The sequence below is a fragment of the Triticum aestivum genome, chromosome 7A, assembly GCF_018294505.1.
Source record: "Triticum aestivum cultivar Chinese Spring chromosome 7A, IWGSC CS RefSeq v2.1, whole genome shotgun sequence".
NCBI classification, from domain to species: Eukaryota; Viridiplantae; Streptophyta; class Magnoliopsida; order Poales; family Poaceae; genus Triticum; species Triticum aestivum.
In genome coordinates this window covers 454,775,217-454,800,953 of record NC_057812.1, presented here as the reverse complement: position 1 = coordinate 454,800,953, position 25,737 = coordinate 454,775,217, and the positions used below count along the sequence as shown (strand labels likewise).

General features: G+C 48.0%; 1 protein-coding gene and 2 long non-coding RNA genes across 13 annotated transcripts; all 3 read left to right on the top strand.

Annotated features, from left to right (window-relative positions):
* The first annotated feature begins 11,621 nt into the window (after positions 1 to 11,621).
* On the top strand, positions 11,622 to 14,983 carry LOC123147527 (leucine-rich repeat receptor protein kinase EMS1). The gene is made up of 4 exons (XM_044566801.1): positions 11,622 to 12,128; positions 12,696 to 12,956; positions 13,039 to 13,914; positions 14,122 to 14,983. Exons 1-4 carry the CDS (start codon positions 11,672 to 11,674, stop codon positions 14,613 to 14,615), a joined length of 2,088 nt encoding a protein of 695 aa, XP_044422736.1. The 5' UTR covers positions 11,622 to 11,671; the 3' UTR covers positions 14,616 to 14,983.
* A 570-nt stretch (positions 14,984 to 15,553) lies between these two features.
* Positions 15,554 to 22,344, top strand: LOC123147529 (uncharacterized). Of its 11 annotated transcripts, none has more exons than XR_006473248.1 (9): positions 15,554 to 16,110; positions 16,208 to 16,287; positions 16,848 to 17,391; positions 17,486 to 17,555; positions 18,104 to 18,211; positions 20,176 to 20,288; positions 21,185 to 21,838; positions 21,970 to 22,109; positions 22,187 to 22,338. It is a non-coding gene; the product is annotated as an uncharacterized lncRNA (long non-coding RNA). The 11 variants fall into 11 exon arrangements; XR_006473247.1 differs by having other exon boundaries at positions 15,570 to 16,110; positions 16,848 to 17,049; positions 17,256 to 17,391; positions 18,104 to 20,288; XR_006473243.1 differs by having other exon boundaries at positions 15,555 to 16,110; positions 16,848 to 17,555.
* A 473-nt stretch (positions 22,345 to 22,817) lies between these two features.
* LOC123147528 (uncharacterized) lies at positions 22,818 to 24,077 on the top strand. Its single transcript, XR_006473237.1, has 2 exons — positions 22,818 to 23,353; positions 23,480 to 24,077. It is a non-coding gene; the product is annotated as an uncharacterized lncRNA (long non-coding RNA).
* The last annotated feature ends 1,660 nt before the right edge of the window (positions 24,078 to 25,737 follow it).

The window sequence follows — 25,737 nt, the reverse complement described above, 5'->3', positions numbered from 1 at the left end:
GTGCGACTTATTTGTGGCACTGCCGTTTAGGTCATATCGGTGTAAAGCGCATGAAGAAACTCCATACTGATGGACTTTTGGAACCACTTGATTATGAATCACTTGGTACTTGCGAACCGTGCCTCATGGGCAAGATGACTAAAACGCCGTTCTCCGGTACTATGGAGAGAGCAACAGATTTGTTGGAAATCATACATACAGATGTATGTGGTCCAATGAATGTTGAAGCTCGTGGCGGATATCGTTATTTTCTCACCTTCACAGATGATTTAAGCAGATATGGGTATATCTACTTAATGAAACATAAGTCTGAAACATTTGAAAAGTTCAAAGAATTTCAGAGTGAAGTTGAAAATCATCGTAACAAGAAAATAAAGTTTCTACGATCTGATCGTGGAGGAGAATATTTGAGTTACGAGTTTGGTCTACATTTGAAACAATGCGGAATAGTTTCGCAACTCACGCCACCCGGAACACCACAGCGTAATGGTGTGTCCGAACGTCGTAATCATACTTTACTTGATATGGTGCGATCTATGATGTCTCTTACAGATTTACCGCTATCGTTTTGGGGTTATGCTTTAGAGACGGCCGCATTCACGTTAAATAGGGCACCATCAAAATCCGTTGAGACGACGCCTTATGAACTGTGGTTTGGCAAGAAACCAAAGTTGTCGTTTCTAAAAGTTTGGGGCTGCGATGCTTATGTGAAAAAACTTCAACCTGATAAGCTCGAACCCAAATCGGAGAAATGTGTCTTCATAGGATACCCAAAGGAGACAGTTGGGTACACCTTCTATCACAGATCCGAAGGCAAGACATTTGTTGCTAAGAATGGATCCTTTCTAGAGAAGGAGTTTCTCTCGAAAGAAGTGAGTGGGAGGAAAGTAGAACTTGATGAGGTAACTGTACCTGCTCCCTTATTGGAAAGTAGTACATCACAGAAACCGGTTTCTGTGACACCTGCACCAATTAGTGAGGAAGTTAATGATGATGATCATGAAACTTCAGAACAAGTTACTACTGAACCTCGTAGATCAACCAGAGTAAGATCCGCACCAGAGTGGTACGGTAATCCTGTTCTGGAAGTCATGCTACTAGATCATGATGAACCTGCGAACTATGAAGAAGCGATGGTGAGCCCAGATTCCGCAAAATGGCTTGAAGCCATGAAATCTGAGATGGGATCCATGTATGAGAACAAAGTGTGGACTTTGGTTGACTTGCCCAATGATCGGCAAGCAATTGAGAATAAATGGATCTTCAAGAAGAAGACTGACGCTGACGGTAATGTTACTGTCTACAAAGCTCGACTTGTCGCAAAAGGTTTTCGACAAGTTCAAGGGATTGACTACGATGAGACCTTCTCACCCGTAGCGATGCTTAAGTCTGTCCGAATCATGTTAGCAATTGCCGCATTTTATGATTATGAAATTTGGCAGATGGATGTCAAAACTGCATTCCTGAATGGATTTCTGGAAGAAGAGTTGTATATGATGCAGCCGGAAGGTTTTGTCGATCCAAAGGGAACTAACAAAGTGTGCAAGCTCCAGCGATCCATTTATGGACTGGTGCAAGCCTCTCGGAGTTGGAATAAACGCTTTGATAGTGTGATCAAAGCATTTGGTTTTGTACAGACTTTTGGAGAAGCCTGTATTTACAAGAAAGTGAGTGGGAGCTCTATAGCATTTCTGATATTATATGTGGATGACATATTACTAATCGGAAATGATATAGAATTTCTGGATAGCATAAAGGGATACTTGAATAAGAGTTTTTCAATGAAAGACCTCGGTGAAGCTGCTTACATATTGGGCATTAAGATCTATAGAGATAGATCAAGACGCTTAATTGGACTTTCACAAAGCACATACCTTGACAAAGTTTTGAAGAAGTTCAAAATGGATCAAGCAAAGAAAGGATTCTTGCCTGTGTTACAAGGTGTGAAGTTGAGTAAGACTCAATGCCCGACCACTGCAGAAGATAGAGAGAAAATGAAAGATGTTCCCTATGCTTCAGCCATAGGCTCTATCATGTATGCAATGTTGTGTACCAGACCTGATGTGTGTCTTGCTATAAGTCTAGCAGGGAGGTACCAAAGTAATCGAGGAGTGGATCACTGGACAGCGGTCAAGAACATCCTGAAATACCTGAAAAGGACTAAGGATATGTTTCTCGTATATGGAGGTGACAAAGAGCTCATCGTAAATGGTTACGTTGATGCAAGCTTTGACACTAATCCGGACGATTCTAAATCGCAAACCAGATACATATTTACATTAAACGGTGAAGCTGTCAGTTGGTGCAGTTCTAAACAAAGCGTCGTGGCGGGATCTACATGTGAAGCGGAGTACATAGCTGCTTCGGAAGCAGCAAACGAAGGAGTCTGGATGAAGGAGTTCATATCCGATCTAGGTGTCATACCTAGTGCATCGGGTCCAATGAAAATCTTTTGTGACAAGTGCAATTGCCTTGGCAAAGGAATCTAGATTTCACAAGAGAACCAAGCACATCAAGAGACGCTTCAATTCCATCCGGGATCTAGTCCAGGTGGGAGACATAGACATTTGCAAGATACATACAGATCTGAATGTAGCAGACCGTTGACTAAGCCTCTTCCACGAGCAAAACATGATCAGCACTAAGGCTCCATGGGTGTTAGAATCATTACTGTGTAATCTAGATTATTGACTCTAGTGCAAGTGGGAGACTGAAGGAAATATGCCCTAGAGGCAATAATAAAGTTATTATTTATTTCCTTATATCATGATAAATGTTTATTATTCATGCTAGAATTGTATTAACCGGAAACATAATACTTGTGTGAATACATAGACAAACTAAACGTCACTAGTATGCCTCTACTTGACTAGCTCGTTAATCGAAGATGGTTATATTTCCTAACCATAGACATGTGTTGTCATTTGATTAACGGGATCACATCATTAGGAGAATGATGTGATTGACATGACCCATTCCATTAGCTTAGCACCCGATCGTTTAGTATGTTGCTATTGCTTTCTTCATGACTTATACATGTTCCTGTGACTATGAGATTATGCAACTCCCGTTTGCCGGAGGAACACTTTGTGTGCTACCAAACGTCACAACGTAACTGGGTGATTATAAAGGTGCTCTACAGGTGTCTCCAAAGGTACATGTTGGGTTGGCGTATTTCGAGATTAGGATTTGTCACTCCGATTGTCGGAGAGGTATCTCTGGGCCCTCTCGGTAATGCACATCACTTAAGCCTTGCAAGCAATGCAACTAATGAGTTAGTTGCGAGATGATGTATTACGGAACGAGTAAAGAGACTTGCCGATAACGAGATTGAACTAGGTATTGAGATACCGACGATCGAATCTCGGGCAAGTAACATACCGATGACAAAGGGAACAACGTATGTTGTTATGCGGTCTGACCGATAAAGATCTTCGTAGAATATGTAGGAGCCAATATGAGCATCCAGGTTCCGCTATTGGTTATTGACCGGAGACGTGTCTCGGTCATGTCTACATTGTTCTCGAACCCGTAGGGTCCGCACGCTTAACGTTACGATGACAGTTTCATTATGAGTTTATATATTTTGATGTACCGAAGGTTGTTCGGAGTCCCGGATATGATCACGGACATGACGAGGAGTCTCGAAATGGTCGAGACATAAAGATCGATATATTGGACGGCTATATTCGGACACCGGAAGTGTTTCGGGTGATTTCGGAGAAAACCGGAGTGCCGGAAGGGTTACCGGAACCCCCCGGGGAAGTATTGGGCCTTAGTGGGCCTGAGGGGAGAGAGAGGGCAGCAGCCCAGGAGGTGGCGCGCCCCCTCCCATGAGGAGTCCGAATTGGACTAGGGGAGGGGGGCGCGGCCCCTCTTTCCCTCTTCCTCTCCCTCTCTTTCCTTCCCCCTTCTCTCTTCCTAGTTGGACTAGGAAAGGGGAGTCCTACTCCTACTAGGAGGAGGACCCCCCTCCTTGGCGCGCCCCAAGGGCCGGCCGGCCTCCCCCTTGCTCCTTTATATACGGGGGCAGGGGGGCACCTCTAGACACACAAGTTGATCTTCGTGATCGTTCTCTTAGCGGTGTGCGGTGCCCCCCTCCACCATAATCCTCAATAATATTGTAGCGGTGCTTAGGCGAAGCCCTGGGACGGTAGAACATCAAGATCGTCACCACGCCGTCGTGCTGACGGAACTCTTCCCCGTCACTTTGCTGGATCGGAGTCCGGGGATCGTCATCGAGCTGAACGTGTGCTAGAACTCGGAGGTGCCGTAGTTTCGGTGCTTGATCGGTCGGGTCGTGAAGACGTACGACTACATCAACCACGTTGTCATAACGCTTCCGCTTTCGGTCTACGAGGGTACGTGGACAACACTCTCCCCTCTCGTTGCTATGCATCACCATGATCTTGCGTGTGCGTAGGAATTTTTTTGAAATTACTACGTTCCCCAACAACGTTCGCCGCTGATGGAGCCGACGATGCTTCCATATAAGATTCTCATCCACCTCGACGAGGTCACGGACTATTCTGCGGTGGAGGAGCCATGGTTCCTGGGTGCGTCGTCTTCGAGCAGCGGCCAGAGTGGGATACCGGATTCAGACGATGGCAGTGGTGGCGGCGGCGATGGCCGGATTACCACCTCGCGTCTTGACTGGAGTTTTAGGGTCAGGGATAACAGGGCCCCTCCCCGGCACCGGGTGGGGTGGTGGCGTCGCCGGCTGCGGCTTCGGTGGCGGCGCTTCAGCAGTCGCCAGCCTCGCCTCGGCTGGTGAGGATTGGTGGATCCCAAGCATGCTGACGTTGCCTGACATCACCCCGGCCAGCACTGTCTGCAATGTGTGAAACAAGATTGAGTGTAGGCCTTCCGCTTTTGACCGCTTGACTAGACCGGAGGTGGAGACCGTTGGCCAGCATCATTTGGTTCAGCCAAAGACGGCCACGGGGAAGTTTTCAAGTGGGGGATAAGCTTCTCCGGTGCGCGAGCTGGCCACCAGACCACCGTTGGCATCAATCGTGGTAGGACTGGCCGACAGCAGCGGCAACTAGGATCAGGTGGAGGATCCGAGGCAAGTGGTGGCTGGTGCGCAGGAGTTAAAGCCAGCTGGGATTGGCCAGGAGTTGGCGCACCATGAGCCTGCCCCATGCAGCACGGGGCCCCAGACCACTGTGGTGGCCAGGGTCGGTCCTGAGTTTTTGGGGGCCGGGGCGAAACTAAAACTTAGGGGCCCTTAAAATTTTCTTCTAGTATCCGTTGATGAAAATTCACTTATGATAGTCTTATCCTGGACCCCTCCTCCTGTTGGTTGAGCGAAGGCGAACATAGACGCCGCGTTAGGCAAGTAAGACAACAAAGCTATGGTGGAGGAGGTCCCAATGAGCCATGTTTGTGATTTTATGTGAGCATCAAAGTCATCATCGATGGCATTTGGAACCGTAAACAAATACCCTCCATGGTGGTTCATTGTGCCATCATGGGAAGACTTAGGAGATTACAACAGCTAGCAAGGCCCAGAAAATAGCCCCTTTCTTTGCAAGAGAAAATCTTTCAATAAAGAGACGCACATGCTAGCGCACTCATTGCTGAGAGATAGGGTTGGTCGTCGTGTGTGTCCAACAGCTTCGTCTAATGGCCTTTGCATCCCAATGTCTATTATTTAAATAAGGATGATATATGATTCTCAAAAAGATAAAATTATGACAGTCTCGTCTCGAAAATTAACTAAAATGATATAGAAACAAAAACATGGATATGCATGTCAATTTAATAAGTAATATATCTTATAATTTTAGCACCCGTGACTGAGTGATCACCAAACTCTTATTGCCATTTCCCTAGCATGAATTTGTGGGTTAAATGGAATCACAACAGAGCAGAGCATGCATGAGAGAGAGAGAGAGTACACTCAAACAAAACCTAAACCTAATTATATCCATGCATACACACCTGAAGATCAATCTTCATATTTGTAGATCATGAGGCCCTTGACTCCCATAATCCCCATGACCCCATAATAGTATTCAGAGTTGCCTCTGCCATGAAAAAAATACCAGATAAATAAAAACTTGATGAATTATCAACATCTGGACTGAAACAACCATGCATGGATCAATCTTTTCATTGTCTGGACTCCAACCTGCACAACATCATCAAAGAAATTGGTTATGGAGTTCACGATCTACAACACCCATCTACAGATCTTCAGATTTGTAGATTATGAGGCCCCCAAAATACAATCTTAAGATTTGTAGATAATGAGGCCTCCGGAGGCGGGACGTGGGGTTGATGGTGTAGGACGCCCTGCACGAGCCGGGAGTCGCCGGCATGCGACTCGCGTCCAGGGCGAAAACAAATCTGCCAAAACCGCCGCGAACCGGTCTTCGTGAATCAGTCAATAGGTGAACTCGATGGGGAAGAAAACATGACGATCCTATACGTACTCGTGGGCTACTGACTACATTCTTGGTTTCCATGGGGCCTGGGCCATGGGCTAGCTGCATATGTCGAAGGGGGCCCCTGGACATCGGGGGCCCGGGGCGGCCGCCCCTGCTGCCCCCCTCAGGACCGGCCCTACTGGTGGCCATGGATGACAGACAAAGGGGATTGGTGAGCGAGGGACCCACTGCACAGGATGGGAGAGGCGGCCCCACGGGTCTGTTGGATGCTAGCGATCCAGTTGGGTCTGGCAATGAGTGCATGCAACTGGGCTCGGATTGCTAGGCTCATGGCGGTGAGCGGGATGCTTTGGTGGGGTCGATTCTGGCGCTGGGTGCAGCTCGGGATTTGGTGTCACCCGATCCCACCACTCAGGAGGCCATGCACGGGGCCCCACCAGAGTAGACTGATGGGACTCATGCGTTTGAGACTGCTGGTGGGGCAGAGGGGATTGATGGGAACCATGCACATGCATATGAGATCGTTGGTGGAGCCGAGGGGTTGCATGCCCCGGCCGCTCGTGGACTGGAACTTGGAGTTGTGCGAGTCTTAGCCATGCAAGGGAGTTGTTCCCACCCGCGCCTGCTGCTAGAGAGATTAGCACTGAGGAGCAGCGCACGATGACGACTGCGGTTACCGAGCGTGCTCGGGGAGGGATGACGGCGCAAGAATCTAGAGCCTTCGACAGGCTCAAGGCCTTCTGCAACAATCCCATGAAGAAGTTGGCACCCCCGCTCCTCCGTGAGGTGCAAGCCTCCTCCCTCCGCCTCGAGGTTGAGCATTTCGCCCCCAAGAGGATGACCAGGGCTGCAAAGAGAAGTGCCAATGTCAGCGCTGCCAAGCCAAAATCGGCGGAGAATGTCCTGCTACGCGCACTCGGCCTTGTTCCTGATGACTTGGTGGCTGACGAGGCAGCAGTGCAAGAGCTCCAGAGTCTTTTTGACTCGCCTCTGTGCGAGTAGCACATCAGGGTAATCATGGCGCTGTTCGGGAAGGCTGTGACGCCCACGGAGGAATTGGCGGGTGCGCGGGACACGGCCATCGTCGTGCTCTGATGCGCACACTGGTGTGGGTGGACGCCTAGCTTTCCAAAGATGTACAACCCAAAGGTTTTGTGCTGGAACGTGCGCGGACTCAACAACCCCACGAAGAAGAAGACAGTGAGGGAGTTTGTTACTTCGGTGAAAGTCAATTTGGTTTATTTACAGGAGACTAAACTTGATGTAATCGATCAGTTCATTGTAATGCAATGTGTCGGGCCGTCCTTTGAGGGTTTTGCTTATTTGCCGGCGGAGGAGACCTGTGGTGGCATCTTGCTCACCTGGGACACCACGGTGATCACAATTGACCACATCCAATTGGACTCCAACTTTGTTACGGGCATGGTGACTAATAAGGACGGAGAGAAGTGGTGGATCTCTGCAGTGTATGCGCCCCAGGGTGATGAACTCAAAACGCAATTCCTCCTGGATCTATATGCCTGTAGAGCTTTATGCCCTGGCCCGTGGATGGTGCTAGGAGATTTCAACATGATCCTGGGGGCGTCGGAGAAGAGCAACGAGCACATTAACCGAACGACGATGAACAAATTCCGAAGCTTTATGGATGATCATGAGCTAAAAGGAGCTCTATATGCATGGTCGGATGTTCACTTGGTCGAACGAAAGAAATGCTCCCACCTTCACAAAGATAGACTGGGTGTTGGAGTGGTTTATTGGGAGTTGTTGCACCCGGATCACCTGCTCCAAGCCCTCTCCACGGGTGTTTCCGACCATGCCCCCTTGCATCTGTCGACAAACACTCATCTTCATCATAAGAAGCGATTTCGATTCGAGATCTTCTGGACTAAATTGGAGGGCTTTGACGATGCGATCCGGGAGGCCTGGACTTGTAACGAGGAGATTGTGGATCCGTTCAAACGCTTGGATGCTCTATATAGAAATACGAGTGTCTACCTTCAGGCTTGGGGGCAACGAAAAGCTGGCAACATCAAAACCCTCATGGTTGTGGCCAACTAGTTTATTCTAAGGTTCGACCAAGCCTCGGAAGTTCGCCAGCTCTCGGACATGGAATGGTGGTTGTGGAAGATGCTCAAGGTTGCGCTGTTGGGCCTTGCCTCGCTCCAGCGGACAATTGATCATCAGATATCGCGCATCAGGTGGTTGAAAGAGGGGGACGCCAACACTAAGCTGTTTCAGGCCATGGCCAACGACAGGAGGTCAAAGAATTATATCGCTCGGCTTAAGCATGAGGAGGAGATCCTCATGGACCAAGGCATAATTGAGGACATGTTTGCCGGGGTCTATGACAGGCTGTTGGGTACGACCAATACGCGTGAGCACTCCTTAAATCTCGATCTGCTTGGCTTGCCACAGCTAAACCTCACGGACATGGAGGAGATGTTCACAGAGGAGGAGGTTTGGAGCGTGATCAAGGAGCTCCCACCGGATAGAGCCCCTGGCCCCGACGGCTTCATCGGGCTGTTCTATCACAAAGCTTGGCCGGTGATTAATCACAACATTATGGCAGCCTTGCTTAAGCTGTATGTGGGGGACGGCAGGGTTTTTTGCAAGATCAATAAGGCGCACATTGTGCTGATTCCTAAGACTGCGGAGGCCTTGGAGGTTAAGGATTTTAGGCCCATCAGCCTCCCTCACAACTTCTCTAAGCTCTTTGCCAAGATTCTGGCCACGCGGGCGCGCAGGAGATTGCACGAAGTAATCAGCGCAAACTAGTGAGCTTTCATCAAAGGAAGAAGCGTCTATAATAACTACCTCCTAGTTAGGCAAGTCGTCCGCAAAATCTATGCGGCTAAGATCAAGGGTCTCTTCCTTGAGCTTGATATCTCAAGAGCTTTCGACTTGCTCTCGTGGCCCTTCCTTCTGGAAGTTTTGAGGGCCAGGGGTTTCGGATGGAGGTGGACCGGATGGGTCTCCACGCTGCTATCTTTAGCAAGCACAAAGATCATTGTGAATGGGAGCCCGGGACGTACAATCTATCATGCTAAAGGCTTGAGCCAAGGGGACCCGATGCCCCCCTACTTTCCGTGATCGCCATGGACGTGCTTACAGCGTTGATCTGCAAAGCCACAGACGCGGGCGTGCTTAGTTTGTTCCATGACATCCTGCCTTTGCAAAGGCTGTCCATCTACGCGGACGACGTTGCCATGTTCGTCAAGCCGGATACGTAGGATCTGCATTGCGTGAGAGAGATCCTCGAGGTCTTTGGTGAAGCATCGGGGCTCAAGATCAACTTCGCCAAATCAGCGGCTATCCTAATTCATGGAGCGGAGGAGGATGGGCAGAGAGTTAGAGTGATTCTTCGCTGCCAATTGGGTACATTTCCGTGCAAGTATCTCGGCATTCCTTTAATGATCCACCAGTTGCGCCGCGCAGATTGGCACCCGCTCCTTGATCAGTTCAGGAAGGTGGTTCCAATGTGGAAGAAAGGGCTCATACACAGACCAGGCAAGCTCATCGTTCTCAAATCAGTGGTCTCTGCAAGGCCGATACACCAAATCATGGTTCTTGATGCCTAGGCTTGGGTTTTCGAGCAAATCAACAAATGGATGTGGGCTTTCTTTTGGGCCGGGGAAGACAAAGTCAATGGTGTGCAGTGCCTAGTGGCATGCGACACAATTTGCCGGCCAACGAGCTTTGGTGGGCTGGGCATCAAGGATCTGAGTCTGCAGGCCATCGATTTGAGAGTGCGCTGGGAATGGCTTCGCAGAACGGATCATCTCCGACCATGGCAGGGCATCCCGTTAGCTGTGGACGCTGAGGTCGAATCGATCTTCAATAGCTTCATCAAGATTACACTTGGAAATGGGGAGAGGGCCATGTTTTGGACAGACAGATGGATTCATGGATTCACGGTTGGCGAGATCGCTCCGATGATCTTGGAGATGGTTAACACCAGGGCGCGCAACGCCAGGACTGTCCGGCAGGCTCTAATGGATAACGTGGTCGCGAGATGTGCAAGGTGACATCTCTTTCCTAGCGCATATGCAGGTGGCTCATCTGTGCCTTGCCATTGCGACGGTGCCGCGGGACGATAACCTTCCTGATCAGTTCAGTTGGCATGCTGACAAGTCTGAAGTCTACATCGAACTACCAGAAACTATGTATGGGCTTAGTGCGTTCGCCGACTGCCATGGCCATCTGGCGAAGCTGGGCACCGCTGCGTTGCAAGATCTTCGCTTGGCTCATGGTCCAGTACCGCTTATGGACTTCCGGCAGGCGCGCTCGGCACGGGCTCCAGGACGAGCCATCCGCTTGCTTCACCTGCTTGCAGGACCAGGACAACGTAGATCACATTCTCGCGAGATGTGTCTACGTGCGGGAGGTTTGGCATCGTTGCTTTGACACGATGCAAATGGACATTGCACCGCCAACCCAGAGTACCACATTTACCGAGTGGTGGTCCCAACAAAGGACGAGGTTCTTAGGCAAAATTCGTTGTGGTTTTGACTCCTTCGTGATCGGCACGGCATGGGCGTTGTGGAAGAGAAACACGAGGGTGTTCAATAGAGTGCACGATTAAAGGACGCCCGAGCAACTGGTGATGCTTGTGCTTTCGGAGATCAGGGAGTGATCGCTCACTGGTTTAGATGTAGGAGGCTTAGATCCTTTTGTGAGAGAGCGATTTTGTATTCGTTTCGGTGTTGGTGTTTGTCAAATAGGATGTTCGCATCTTGCTAGATTGATTGTAATTATCTTCTGCCTTTTATAAAAATATAGTACGTCATTTTGGAGTACTCTCGAAAAAAAGACGCAATTTGAAGTACGGTAGTACTCCGTCTGTACCTAAATGTAAGTCTTTGTAGAGATTTCACTATAAATTACATATGAAGCAAAATAAGTGAATCTACAGTTTAAAATATGTCTATATACATCCTTATGTAGTTTATAGTGAAATCTCTAAAAAAATATTTAGGAACGAAGGGAGTACTACTGTATTTGTCAATCGTACTGACTCACTTGACACAGATACGGTATCTGATCCATCCCACACGTGGACGTGTAATCGAACGCGAATCGCAAATCCCCGTAAACCCCCCTCCGCTTTCCACCTTTTTACAGTCCATCCAAACGCCTTTTGACTGACTGACCCCACCACCCCCACATCGTCCTTTTTACCGCAAACCCCACTATAAGCCCCCAAATTCCAACCCCTCCGCACACCCGAAGCTGCTACTCTGCTGTTCTCTGCCTCTGCATCCCCGCCTCCCTTTCCCATGGCCTCCAAGAACGCCCTGCTCGTCCGCCTCATCCTGCTCCTCCTCGCGTCCGTCGCCTCGACCTCCTCCTCGTCCAACTCCGGCAATGCCGAGACGGACGCGCTGATGGAGATCAAGGCGGCGCTGGACCCGTCGGGGCGCGCGCCGGCGCTGGCGTCGTGGTCCCGCGGCGGGGACCCGTGCGGCCGCGGGGACTACTTCGAGGGCGTCTCCTGCGACTCTCGGGGGAGGGTTTCCGTCGTCTCCCTGCAGGGGAGGCGGCTCTCCGGGAGCGTCTCGCCCGCGGTGGCGATGCTCCCGGGACTCACCGGGCTGTACCTACACTACAACGAGCTGGGCGGGGCGATCCCTCGCGAGCTGGGCGACCTCCCCGACCTCGCGGAGCTCTACCTCGGCGTCAACAACCTGTCCGGGGGCATCCCCATCGAGCTCGGCCGCCTCCATCGCCTCCAAGGTACTGTACTTACTACTCAGCGAGTTCTTCAGTTTTGAAAGTGGCACCGAAAAAATAATCCCACATTGTTATATTTGTAATCTGGCAAATCAGTTTTAGTACTTCTGGGTACGTAGTACGTGTATTTCTTATCCTGAATTTGATGACATTCGGTACACATCTGGTACTCAGAATTTGAATTTGTCAAGTACAGTACATTTTGTTTTGTTTTGTACTGGTGGCTCGCCCTCCCATTTTCCTGTCTGCTGCTAAATACCTGCATGGACCAAAACTTTGAATTCTTCTGATTACATCTTGTCCTATGCGGACTCGCTTGCACGGCTACTTGATGTGTGCATTCAACCTCTGAAATGCGATCCACATTTATTCCCTGTACATGGACTGTTCCTACAGCTCACAGTGGCCATTATAATTAATCATCTGTCCACTTCCAGGATTTGATTAATTAGCCGTACCAAAAAGTTGGAATACTAATCAATTTGCAACAGTATAATGGCTAAAATGGCTAATCGATTGTTCTTCTCTAATGGTAAATGGCTGAGAAGTTTGTGTTCTTCATTCCTGCAGTGCTGCAGCTGGGCTACAACCAGCTCTCAGGGAGCATCCCAACTCAGCTGGGTGAGCTCAAGAAGCTCACTGTTCTTGCCGTTCAGTCCAACCAACTCACCGGGGCGATACCGGCGTCTCTAGGGGACTTGCCGGAGCTGACACGTCTGGACTTGAGCTCCAATCACCTGTTTGGCTCCATCCCTTCCAAGCTTGCCGGTATCCCACAGATTGCAACATTGGACCTCCGAAACAATACACTTTCAGGAAGTGTTCCTTCTGGTAGGTAGTGTTCAACAATGGTGTCCATGGTTACAATTTCACTGCCTCTGCACCATCTGAATTGTCCACTGATATTCTGTAGGTCTGAAGAAATTGGGTCACGGGTTTAAGTTTGACAACAATTTAGAGCTCTGCGGGTCTCATTTTGATACTCTGAAAGCCTGTCCTAACGATGAGAACGTCGATGATCAAATGCCGCATAAACCCGAATCAACCTCCATCAAACCACAGCAAACTCCACAAAATACCAGTCAAAACAGAAATTGCGACAACGGCGCATGCTCGAGGTCATCGACACTCTCTTCGGGAGCTGTTCTTGCCGGAACAATCATTATTATAGCTGGTGTGGCGGCTTGTGGTCTATCTGTCTTCTCGTGGCACCGCCGGCAGAAGCAGAAGGTTGGTTGCTCTGTGGAGAGCTTGAAAGGCAGGCCTAGTTTGGAGCAATCAAAGGAAACATATCAGAAGAGTGCCTCCTCACTTATCAATGTTGAGTATTCCAGTGGCTGGGACACTTCGTCGGAGGGATCACAGCACGGAGTAAGGCTATCGCCGGAGGGGTCCCCGAGTGTGAGGTTCAATCTAGAAGAGGTGGAGTGCGCGACGCAGTACTTCTCGGACATCAATGTGCTTGGCAAGAGCACCTTTGCGGCGACACATAGAGGGATAATGCGGGATGGCTCGGTCGTCGCCGTCAAGAGCATCAACAAGAGCAGCTGTAAGTCGGAGGAGGCCGACTTCTTGAAAGGGCTCCGCATGCTTACATCGCTGCGGCATGAGAACCTTGTTGGCTTAAGGGGTTTCTGCCGCTCCCGTGCTAGAGGGGAGTGCTTCCTCGTCTATGAGTTCATGGCGAACGGTAGCCTTTCCCGGTATTTGGATATCAAGGACGGAGACGCCGAGACGAGGATCCTCGACTGGCCAACTCGGGTCTCCATCATCAGCGGCATTGCCAAAGGTATAATATACCACCATTTCTATCTGTTGAAACATGAAATAGACAGCCTAAGTTTCCGGGGCCAACATTTTTGTTGTTGTTGCCAGTAATACTTAAGCTGCATTTCGTGAAAGTGAACAAACTAAAATTGCTGGGCCATTTCAATGTTTATATAACCTAGTGATTAGTTCTACTCTCTGCACGTACTGAAATTCTGAATTATTTCAGGAATCGAGTACCTGCACAGCAGCAAACCGAGCAAGCCCCCTCTTGTCCACCAGAACATCTCGGCAGACAAGGTGCTCCTGGACCACCTGTTGGTGCCCCGCCTCTCTGGCTCCGGCGTGCACAAGCTGCTGGCCGACGACGTGGTCTTCTCCACGCTCAAGGGCAGCGCTGCCATGGGTTACCTGGCGCCGGAGTACACGACCACCGGCCGGTTCACGGACAAGAGCGACGTGTACGCTTTCGGGGTGGTCGTGTTCCAGGTGCTCACAGGCAAGAAGGCGGTCTCGCAGCACCTCCTCCGCTGCCCCGTGGGCGACGCGGAGCCCGGCGGTGCCGCCAAGCTCGACGACCTCGTGGACCCCCGCCTCGGGGCCAGGTTCTCGAGGCCCGAGGCTGCGAAGCTGGCCGGGATCGCGCTGCTGTGCACCAGCGAGGCGCCTGGCCAGCGCCCCGCCATGGCCACTGTGCTACAGCAGCTCGGCGCCCCCCAGTAATGAGTGATCGTTGCCGTTGCGTTAACTTCTTTCTTGTTAGCTAAGCTGCCATTTTCATTCTCAGCTCCAGTTCCATGGATCGGTTGGTATGTTCCTTGCTCAGGAACCTGACAGTTCGTCGCAAGCTAAGTTTCTGCTCTATGCAGTTAGCCAGTTACTACTAGTAGTTAATCAATGGTTGCATCAATTTGGCAGCAACCACTTCAGTTCAGTCTGGTCCGGTGACACTGATCACTGATTGTATCGTCATCTTTTCCCCTCTCTACTGTAAATGTGTGGTGTGGTGTGCTGCTACATTTTGGATACCCTGTTATCAGGTTGTAAATGCGCGGCACGAAATAAAGTCTGGCCTGTTTTGAGATTTCAAATGTGATGATGGCCCAGGCTACCTATGTACTGTACTGGAGTAGCTGATAGTACTAGGCACGCGGCACGCATGCTGCGCATTTAGGAGCCTCGGTCCTCCTCTGACCTCTGGGCTCTGCTCCGGTGCCATGTTGTTGTTACTGATCTTTGTTGCGTTGCAGGTTCCGGCCGGATCTGAGAGTAAAAGTGACAGCACCACTACCACCTCCTTCCATCTACATTTCCTTCTGGGAGGCGCTTCAGATCAGATCAGGCATTAAAACGTGGCTTCAGATACTGGTCCTGTTACTTTTGCTTCAGGGTACAGGGTAGAAGCTTTGGCAGAGTAGGATCGACTGTAACTCGTTTTTCCTTTTGACTGTCGGCTGTAATTTTTGGTGCAGGGAGAACATATCCTTTTGTGAGAACACCTCAGGTTTGGCACCCAAGACGGACGCCGTGTAGGCCTCAAGGTAATCAGACCCCTGTGGGAAAATATCCAGAAAAACGAATCCGCTCGAACTCCCTGGCTCCTCAGCGATTTGGGCCTCCTGGCCGTCCGATCGGTTCGCTTGATGGAGTTCCGGCCGTCGGATCGAGCCGCCGGCAGATCTCGTCCGTCGGATCGAATCCCCCTCCCCTGTAGCATGGTTGATCTCGTCTGGTTCGCGCCGTCGATTACTCCTTCTGTTTGACCGGTTGTCGCTTCTCGTTCGCCCCCTTCGTTCCCTTCTCTCTGTCTCTCCTCCCCCATCCCCCTCAATCCGAATCTTCCCCCGGAACCCAATCCATGGCGCCGCAGCGCTCGCTGCCCTCGGCCTCCTCACGCCGCCGCCGCTCGTCCTCCTCGACTTCCCCCGCGTGCGTTCTCCTCTTCCTCTCCTCTGCGCCACGCCGGCTTCCGATCCCGCGCCTCCAACCCCTGATCCATCGACGCTGGCGGAGTGCCCTTCGGCGGAGAGAAGGCCCAGGGCGACACCGGCCCCCAATCCCATGCGTCGAGCCCCTGCTTCGTGCATGGTGCTGGAGCACCCTTCAGCGCCGAGGAGGCGCAGCGCGACAAGGCCGCCGCCGGCGTCGGTGCTCCCTGGCGCGACACGACCTCCGCCGGCGTCGGTTCTCCAAGCACATCCACTCCGACGACGCCCAGGTGATCCATTCTCTTGCCTAGAGATGCTGGTCTATCTTCTCTTTCGGTTCTAGGTTTTCATGTTTACATTGATTTTGTGTCGGATTTATCATTGCAGGTCCTCTCTAGTTGTTGTTTGTTCCGTTTGTCGAAGCTTCGGCCAGCCTGCTGTTCGTTGCCGTGTCGAGATGTTGCAAGGTTCGTGGTTGGCGAGCTCTTCCTTTTCCTTCCTGTCTAGCAGAGCTATTAGTTGTTATGTGCAGCTCCTGTAGCTTTTTGGATGTGTTGACTGCCCGAATCTTTTTCTTGGATGCATTGGTTGCTCGATCCTGGTTCTGATCGGATTCCTTTGGATAGATTAGGTGCTCGGTTCTGTTTGGATCCCTGGTATTTGTTGTTGCTTTGCAGGAGACTAGGCCTCGTGCCTGTATCCGGGGTAGATTTTTGTTGCCTTTCTTAATTTGTCTGGTGCTGGGATGCATTAGGTGCTCGGATATTGTTGTTGTTGTGTAGGAGGTTGTCGTGGTCTGCCTAGATTCCTATGTTTTTGTTACCTTTTTTTTGCCTGCTGCCTGATTTGTCCTTATCAGGGGTGACAAGGGAAGGGAAAGGTTTGGCACTGGCTCGCTAAGTTACTTACCTTGAACATGATAATAAATATAACATGGTTGTAGTTGTTAGTAATTAATTTCACCCATGTAACAATCCATTTTCCGAAAGCTAAATGTTTTATCTTCCATATTGTTGGTGTGTGACAGGTTAAAATGGCATGGACGAGTACTCATTTATTCATGGAGCTAGCGCAGAGCATCCTTTTTTGATAGAGGGATTTGGGCATCAATCCTTGGCCTTGCTCCTGATTATGTATGGGAAGTGGGAGTGCTAATTAGGCATTGGATGTATACTTTGCCTATGAAGATTAGTGGAACTGCTCAAATTTACCTCAAATATAGTTACAAGGTTACATTCTTCTTCACTTATATATGCTCTTTTTTATGCACTCTTGTTTCATTTATGGATTTGGTGTATCCTCAAGTATGTAAATCCACAAGGTATATAATTGGTACAGGATTAAGCACAAATTATTGAGAGCTGATGCTGAACAATGCACTTGAACTTTGAGCAATCTGTCAGCCATTGTTCAAATAACATCTTTATGTGCTTAGGATTAGGAGGATATATATGAACCCAACTTCGACACAGGTTTTGCATTGGCTGCATAGGCCGCTGCCCCGTTTATTAAGTTTGCTATCCATCTTACTCACATTGTTGGTTGTGGCTGCCATCATCATTATATTACAGGTTCTTCATTTCCTTCTGTTGTGCCACCCTGCATTCTTAACTATATGCTCTTTATGGAAATCATAGGTTAATGAAAAAGGCTATCTCATTGCAGGAGACATGTTCATTTTTTTTGAAGGATAAACTCTTCATGCCCCAACTACAACAAGAGGAGATAGCTCAAGGTAAATAAAAACTCAAAAGATTCAGCTTCTAGGTGTGTTCCACCTGGGTGATACTAATTCAGGTAGAATTCCTCTAGGTGTATTTTGTATGTTTTGGTGTTTTGGAATAGTAGTATCTAGCACCGTGATAATACTGCATACTGATTATACCTCCTTTGATACTTGTCTTTAGCTTTGTACATCAGATGATTCAACATTTTATTTTGTATTCTAGGCAATTTAATAATTATAAGAGTAAAGCCTACAATTGCAGGCTTACAAACAGTTCATGAGGCTTCCTTTGATATTTATTTTTTGCACATATCTCTGAATCTATAGCAGTTCAGATGTTTTCGCCATGCTAGGCCAAGCAGACCAATGGCATTCTTAACAGTATAATAGAATGCTGAATGGGAATGTCATAGTTTAGTGTTATGCCTTAATTTATTTCTTCGTTTTTCATATCTGTATTTGTGAACAATGTTGACCGGCACCATCACCTGCTACAGGAGCTTAATTTATTGGGAACTGCATGTCCGTATTGTTAAAATCTCTAATCCATTTTTCAGATGCACTTTTGGTATTGTTCTGCAATCTGTTTACACATCCGGGACTGCTGTTGTTGTTGCTTGTGGTTGTCTCATGATCTTGGCTGTTGGTGGCTGGTACCAGCTCAGGTGCTACTCTATTCTTGTCGCTTCCTTCATGCCTTCCTATACGCACGCACGCTCGATCTTTTTTCTTTTGTATGATGTTATCCTAGGATATTGTTGTTGGAACTGCTGTTATTGTTGCTACGGGTTGCTCATGAGCTTAGTTACATTTTTAGGTTGCCCTGCTGGATGCCATTTTTAGGTTGTTGTGTACCTACGGATAGTTCGTTGTTCTGCAATACCATATTTAGTCCCACTTTGTTTACATGATTGCTGCTACATTCCGGAAACAATGGTCTGTTGGTTGCAGAATTATAGTGGCTAGCTGGGACAACTAATTCATTTCTTGGTCTTGATCAAAGATAACTGGATTATTGCCCTGCTTTATCCAGAAATATGAGACGAAGGGAGCCACCGGCGCTCTCAGCGGTTAGCGCATTTTGACCATCGGATCAATTTGCTTGATGGGTTTCTGGGCGTCCGATCGAGCGGTGGAAGGACGTCGGCTGTCGGATCGAATCCCCCTCCCCTGTAGCATGGTTGATCCCGTTTGGCTTGCCCCGTCGATTACTCCTTCCGTTTGACCGGTTGTCGCTGACCTGGGGGGTCCCGGCGGGTGGGCCGCGCCCGTCAGCGAGCGGGTGTGCGGGTGCAGCCGGTGCGTTCAGTCGTGCGCGCGCCTGCGGTAAATATCTCGTGCCACCGCACGTAAATCTTGCCCCCCGCCGAGGGCTTTTTCGTCATTTCCTGTCCAGGCCGCGTGCGTGGTGGACGGTGGTTGGCTCCGTGCGGCTATGTGGTGGGGGAGGGCGGCTGGCTCGCTTCTCGTTCGCCCCCTTCGTTCCCTTCTCTCTGTCTCTCCTCCCCGTCGCCCCCCCCCCCCCCCCCCCCCCGTCCCCCGTCCCCCAATCTGAATCATCCTTGGCCGCTTTGGTGCCATTGGCATTCATGCTCGTCGGTGGGATGGTGCAAGGCGCAACTCAGACGTGGTTCCTCACCGGTTGGACGGCGTTCAGGCGAAACCCCGGTGCCCACTGAGTACTGCCTTGGCTACAACCTCCCTCGGTGAGCTCCATCTTCCCCTGCTCTGCTTAGGCTATTGTATGGGACATGGCCAGGCTATGATGATTAGTTATGGATGATATAGGCATGCTCTCGAGTAATCGAGGCACTTGTGGGTATTAATTTGGATCCTCCGTCGTTTCTTTGAACTGTTTTGATCATGTTCTCATTTTAGTGACTCTGTCCTTGGATGGTCATTTCTGATGAGTGATAACCAAGGCAGTTTCACCCTCGTAAGAACATATTGATCTGGTGATCCATCCAGAAATAAGACCCGCGACAAGTTCCCTGGCTCCTCGGATGGCTCCTCGGATCTCAGGCACTTTTGGCCGTCGGATCGATTTCCTGATGCGATTCTGGCCGTCGGATCTCGATCCGGATTGATCTCGGCCGTTGGATCGAGCCCGAGCTCCTATAGCAATGAATAGTTACTCCCGCGGTGAGATATCTCGTGCCACCGCGTTTGAATCACGTGCCCCGTCGGTCGGAAGCCATTCTTGCTAGGGCGATGATGATTAGCCATGGCTGAAATAAGTGTGCCTTTGAGCAATCGAGGCACCTGTGGGTATCAAGTTGGATCCTTCCTTGTCTCTAGAATCCTTTTTGATCCTGTGATACTTATTGTTCTGTCCTTGGATGGTCATTCTTGTTGAGTGATAACCAGGGCAGCTCCACTGTATAAACAGATTGATCTGGCGATAGGAGATGATGGGGGTAGATTATACGATCGAGGAAAGGCGAATCTGAGCCCACTATGCATGGAACCCCGAACCCTTTTTATTTGTATTTAAAGGTGTTGCTTATTTATGCTCCAGTGTTTATAGTCGTCTTATGTAAATATTTCTTCTCTCTCATACCTTTGTTGCATATACGTTGTTCTTGATCTTTTATTGTTTGTTGTTGGTCCTTGATCTAATCTGGTTAAGAGTAAGTTGCACTTTGTTATTCTGGGATAAGCGATGGTTCGCAATGCTATTGGTTCTTCATGAGTTCAGAGGAGGATTTCTGATATGAGTCATGCCAGTAAGCTTTCTTGCAGGTACCCACACTTCTCTCTTCCTCCTGATTAGCCTGATCTCTTTTCTATACGTGTCTACAAGTTGTGTGTCTACAAGCTGTGAATTACATATGTAAGTGAAATGTAGGTGTTTGTATTAGCGCAATGCTTTAATCAGTAGGGTCTTTCCCATCTATGATCAAGGTCGATTGCGTCAGCTCTGTTGTGGCTTTCATGTATATGACAATGGAATGATGTTAAATTATGGTATCGAGGCTTATTTTTTAAGCATGCCTAGGGTTTTGTTCCTGTTTGTGTTGATCTGAACATGTGCTCTGTTCATGTAGAAGAACTCATATGAATCTGTCTTAGGGAAATAATTGAGTACATGTGATCAGTATGTTAGCCAAAACTGAACATTTTATCTCTATTGAACTGAAAGGATTGTATATTTGATCGTTGTTTAACTGAAAAGATTGAACCCTTACTTTTGGTCTCTGTTTAAGTTAAAAAAATCAACTGTTCCACAAACCTTCTATAGTTCAGAAACTGAATCTTTAGATGTACTCTGTTTTAGTGCAGAAAATGAATTTTAGCACGCAAACTGAATTAGTACAGAAACTGAAAAGACTGAACCTTTACTTTTGATCTCAGTTTAAGTTTAAAAATTCAGATGTTCCACAAACCTTCGATAGTTCAGATACCGGACCTTTACATATACTCTGTTTTAGTGCAGAAAATGAATTAGAACAGGAACTGAAAAGACTGAACATTTACCGTTGATCTACGTGTAAGTTTAGAAGTTCAGCTATTCCACAAATATTCTTTAGTTTAGATACTGAATATTTAGATACACTCTGTTTTAGCGCACAAACTGAATTAGCGCAGAAACCATTGCAAAAACTGATTTTTGATTTCTTTGCTTTCTTGAAGTGCAGGAATTTATTTATTTTCTTTCCGGAGCCGCGGCCGCTGCCCTGTGACCAGAAGCATTGGGGATCTCGAGAGGGAATTTTGCAGTTGTGGCCATTTTAAAAATAGACCTCTGTGAAATCTATGTACTCCTGATACTATTATATCATGCTACATTTCCTGTGATATATCAAATATCTATCCTTTGTCCTAAACAAGAGGCCTTACGTTTATACTGAGCAATACTAATTTGGTCAGTATATAATATTGCAATGCTTATAACCCTTTGGTCAGTGACCCATCTGAATTGAGATGCATCATAGTTATCTTAATATTATTTGTTCTGTTTCTTACTCACTGATCCATTCCACACAACAAGTATTCTTCCTGAGAACTATGCTCAGATAGTTGAATATATTATTTTGTACTTAATTGTTGAAAGATGGATTTGTATTACTAATGCTGAGATGGGCATTACAATTTTCTTTCAAGGGAACAGACCAAACCAAACTGCGACTTTATTTGTAAATATTTGAAATTTATATTATGTATCTTATGTGATCTCAGAGGACTTAATTTTTGTGTGGGGACCTCAAGCTACCTTTAGTGACTTACAAGCTATCAACCAACAAGAGTTTTCCCTGCTTTTGGAGCCTGCTAAGCTATCAACAAACAAAGAGGTTGCCCGTTCTCTTGCTAATGAAATATGTATTTACTAGAATTTTTGTTATTATCAGAAGAGGGTTATATTTTTATGGGAGGCTGCATTTGTAATGGTTCGGTATTTCTAAAGGGGTACATTTCTTTGTAGGTACTATGCTGAGACTGAAGAGGAGGCTAGCCAGCGGCCCATCTCTCTTGCCGTCACCGCTGAGCCGCCATGTCTCCTTCAGAGGCTTATTGTATTGCTACATGTTTATGCTTCTTATCCACTCACCCATTGTAGTGTAGGTTTGTGTCCTTGGATCTCTTTCCCTCCATTTCTTATTTTTGGTGAGCGGGTGAGCTAATTGGGCTATTTCCTCTAGGTCTGTTGTGGCAATTGAATGCTTCAAAGGATTTTAATGGAGTTCATTGTGGCTGAGTCGTGAATCTCCAGCTTGCTTCCATGTCTTTTCTCACTAGAGACACCTCCTGCCGGTGACGGCGATGACCGCTACCCTGCTCCTCTCCCGGCAAAGGCATGTCTACCTCTCCTGTGAAGTTGGCCATGTTTGCTCTTCCTTCAGTTTTTCCTCTGTTTTTTGTTACACGACTTTGTGGTGGTTAGTGTATATATCATTCCCCCCTGTCCATTGATTGAACAACTCTGCTACATGTGATTGCATTAGCAAACTCCATTTTTGTTTATGTAGAAAAACAAAGGAGACTCCATTTTTGTGTATGTGGAAAAAACAAAGGAAACTGCATTTTTGTGTAATTACAAACAAATGAAACTCCATTTTTGTGTAATTACAAACAAATGAAACTCCATTTTTGTGTAATTACAAACAAGAGACTTTTAGACGGCGAAGACTGCTGCCCTGATCCTAAGAGCCTACTGACATTTCACCAAATCTTGTTATAATTTTTTTATCAGCAGCAGATACTTTTAAATTTGTCTTTACAATTCCAAGTACATGAGCATACTGATCCTTCTATTTTTGATGTAGCAGAACAAACGTTCGTAATTTATACACCTAGGCTCAGCTTCTCTATATTGATACGAAGGCCTGGAGCGTTTCTTTGTTCCACGCCTTACAAAAACGAGCAAGGCTTATATAATATTTCTGGTTCCCTTCTACTGTGTGCAAACAGAACTTGGCGGCGCAATAGCAGCTCAACTACTATTGTTATTAATCAGGATAAATGCTTCTGCCTGGCTGGCACACATGCTTAGGCACAACAGTCTGCTCCAGCACCGCAGGGCAAGGCGCGCTGCAGGTCATTTATATAGCATCTCCTCATTTGTATATTATTCACATATAGCATCTCATTTCTTGGTTGATTGCTTACATGTATTCAACTTCTGCCTCTTTCGCTCCCAAGCTGGCCTCCCTCTCCTCGGTGCTCAGCGGGAGAAGCATGAGGTGATGCACCTTTGACCCCGTAGTGCTCGGCTCCAATTCATCAGGGAGGCCACCGGCAAGCATCAAGCTGCCCTTGGTGCTTCCTCGTCATCAAGGAGGAGGAGGTCGGGTAGCATCGTCCTCAAGGTACGTCCTCGCTGCTTTGACCCGCCTCTTTCGTGCACTTGTCCTTCCCTATTTCTCTTACTGTCGCAGTGCTCGTGCCACTGCCGATCCTAACCTAGCTCGCCGTCACTCCTCGGCGCTTCGCAGGACAGGCACAACCGCGACATCGCAGAGATGGACGAGATTGTGGTGCTGCTCCTTCTTGTGGTGTATGCATCGGCGTGGCTTGCGGTAGTGATGCATATCTTCGTGGGCAATGCTATTTGAAGACCATTCAAGTGATTTAAAGGAGAAGATGTCCAGACTGTAAGGAGGTTGAAGATGACGATCAAAAGATTGACATATTAAGCGACTGCCAAGAAGCCAATAATGCTTGCCCCCTGCCATTAGTAATACCCTTGCTTCTTTATGAAATCTTTCCTAACTATCGTTGCAGATTGTGAGATCCCTATTTAAATACATTACTCAGCAGCTGGCCGGTACAGAGTTGCGTGGCAGGCATATGTGTTCTCAGCCACCTTATCAATTGTAGGCTTAGAATGATTTGCTTCGTCCAAGTGTTGTTTGTTAACAATTCCTTTGTTTGTCCATGTCAATTCTGATTTTAGAGGATACATATGTTTTGGTAGGAAGTGTATTGTTCTTATGTTTTTTCCTGGTATGTACTGACTGATGCAGTAACTGATGCTTCAGATTATGAAATCCCTATTAAATGAATCGCTCGGTAATTGTTTGTATGAATGCATATGCTGAATCTGGGTTCCTACTAACTCAACATTACCTGCTTGACCAAAGCATTGGACTGGCACCCTCGTGTCATGGCGTGATTCCGATCTAGTATGCATGAATGCTAAGGAATTTTGCAATCAAGTCAATTGATTTTGCCGCTCCTCTGTTGTAGCTTGAGGACTGTGCTTAACTCATTTGCATGAATTTTGTTACTACCTATTTTCATGGATTTTTCATATACTAGTAACTCACTTGTATGAATTTTGTTACTACATGTTTTCATGGATTTTTTGCGAAAGGTTTTCATTGATTTTTCAAACCAGTACTCTCTCTGATCCATAATATGGTTCAGAGGGAGTACTAATTTTCATTCAGCATGCCATTTGGCGACTAACATTAACCCCGTTTTCGAGTTTGCTTTGTGTTTTGGAGTATAACTGCAAAATGGCAGGAATACCGAAACACAACGAGCTTTTAGGGACCGGGCTCGATCAAGCCCAAGGAAGCCCACTTTAGTCTGGGTTTCACGTGTTAGATGATACAGTTTAAACCTATTGTAATCTCAACTGTCTCCTATTTCTATTCCCTCTCGTAACTACCTCGTTCTCTCTTCTCTGTACGGGCTGTATCCTAGCGATCAACCTTGCCTTGTATGCCACGAACAAGGGCTTTTTCTGTCATACATAAATATACACCACGTGGCTCCTTATGAGGAGTAGGAACGCTTCCATCAAATCTTACATGGTATACAGAGCCATCCTCTTCTCAATCTAGCCATTGAAAAAACCTCTCCATCGCCATGGCTTCGTCGACTACGGTCGTCCTCAACCTTGGTCCTCCACCAGCCGAGAAGTTGACAAAGGGGAACTATCTCCTATGGAAAGCCCAAGTGATGCCCCGCCTGTGAGGAGCGCAGGTCACAGGGCTCCTAGATGGAACCGACATCGCGCCCCCAGCCACGGTGGAGGAGCAGCAGTCGGACAAGACCATGGCTACGGTGCCAAACCCACTGTATGCGCCATGGCTGCAGAAGGATCAACAAGTTCTCAGCCATCTGCTGAATTCTTTCTCAAAAGAGATCCTTGCTCAGGTTATTAGTAAGGAAAATACTTATGATTTATGAACTGCAATTACCACAATCTTTGCATCGCAGTCACAGTCTTGCATCACAAATCTGCGGATCGCCATCACCACCACAAAGAAGGGCACGATGTCGAGCTCCGCCTTCATCGCCAAGATGAAGAATCTCGGGGATGAACTTGCAGCAGCAGGTCGCCCTGTTTCAGACCCTGAGATGGTGGACTATGTACTCGCAGGTCTCGATCACGACTACGATCCCGTGGTGGCTGCCATCGGCGCTGTCAAGACGACCATCACAGTTGACGAGCTCTTTGCCCAAATTTCCGCCGTTGACCAAAGGGTGGAGATGTTGGGTGATGGAACAGAAGGCGCCGACTTCAACTCTTCAGCGAATTTGGCATACAGGGGTCGTGGGCGCGGCAACAGAGGTCGTGACCGAGGCAATAGGGGGCGTGTCAGAGGAAGGCGCCCTCCCACTCCTTCTGGTTCCGGCACCAACAGTGGCAGAAGCTATCGAGGACGTCCGCAATAGGAGCAACGTCAACAACCAACTCGGGATTACCCAGAGTGCCAAATCTGTTACAAGTTTCATGCAG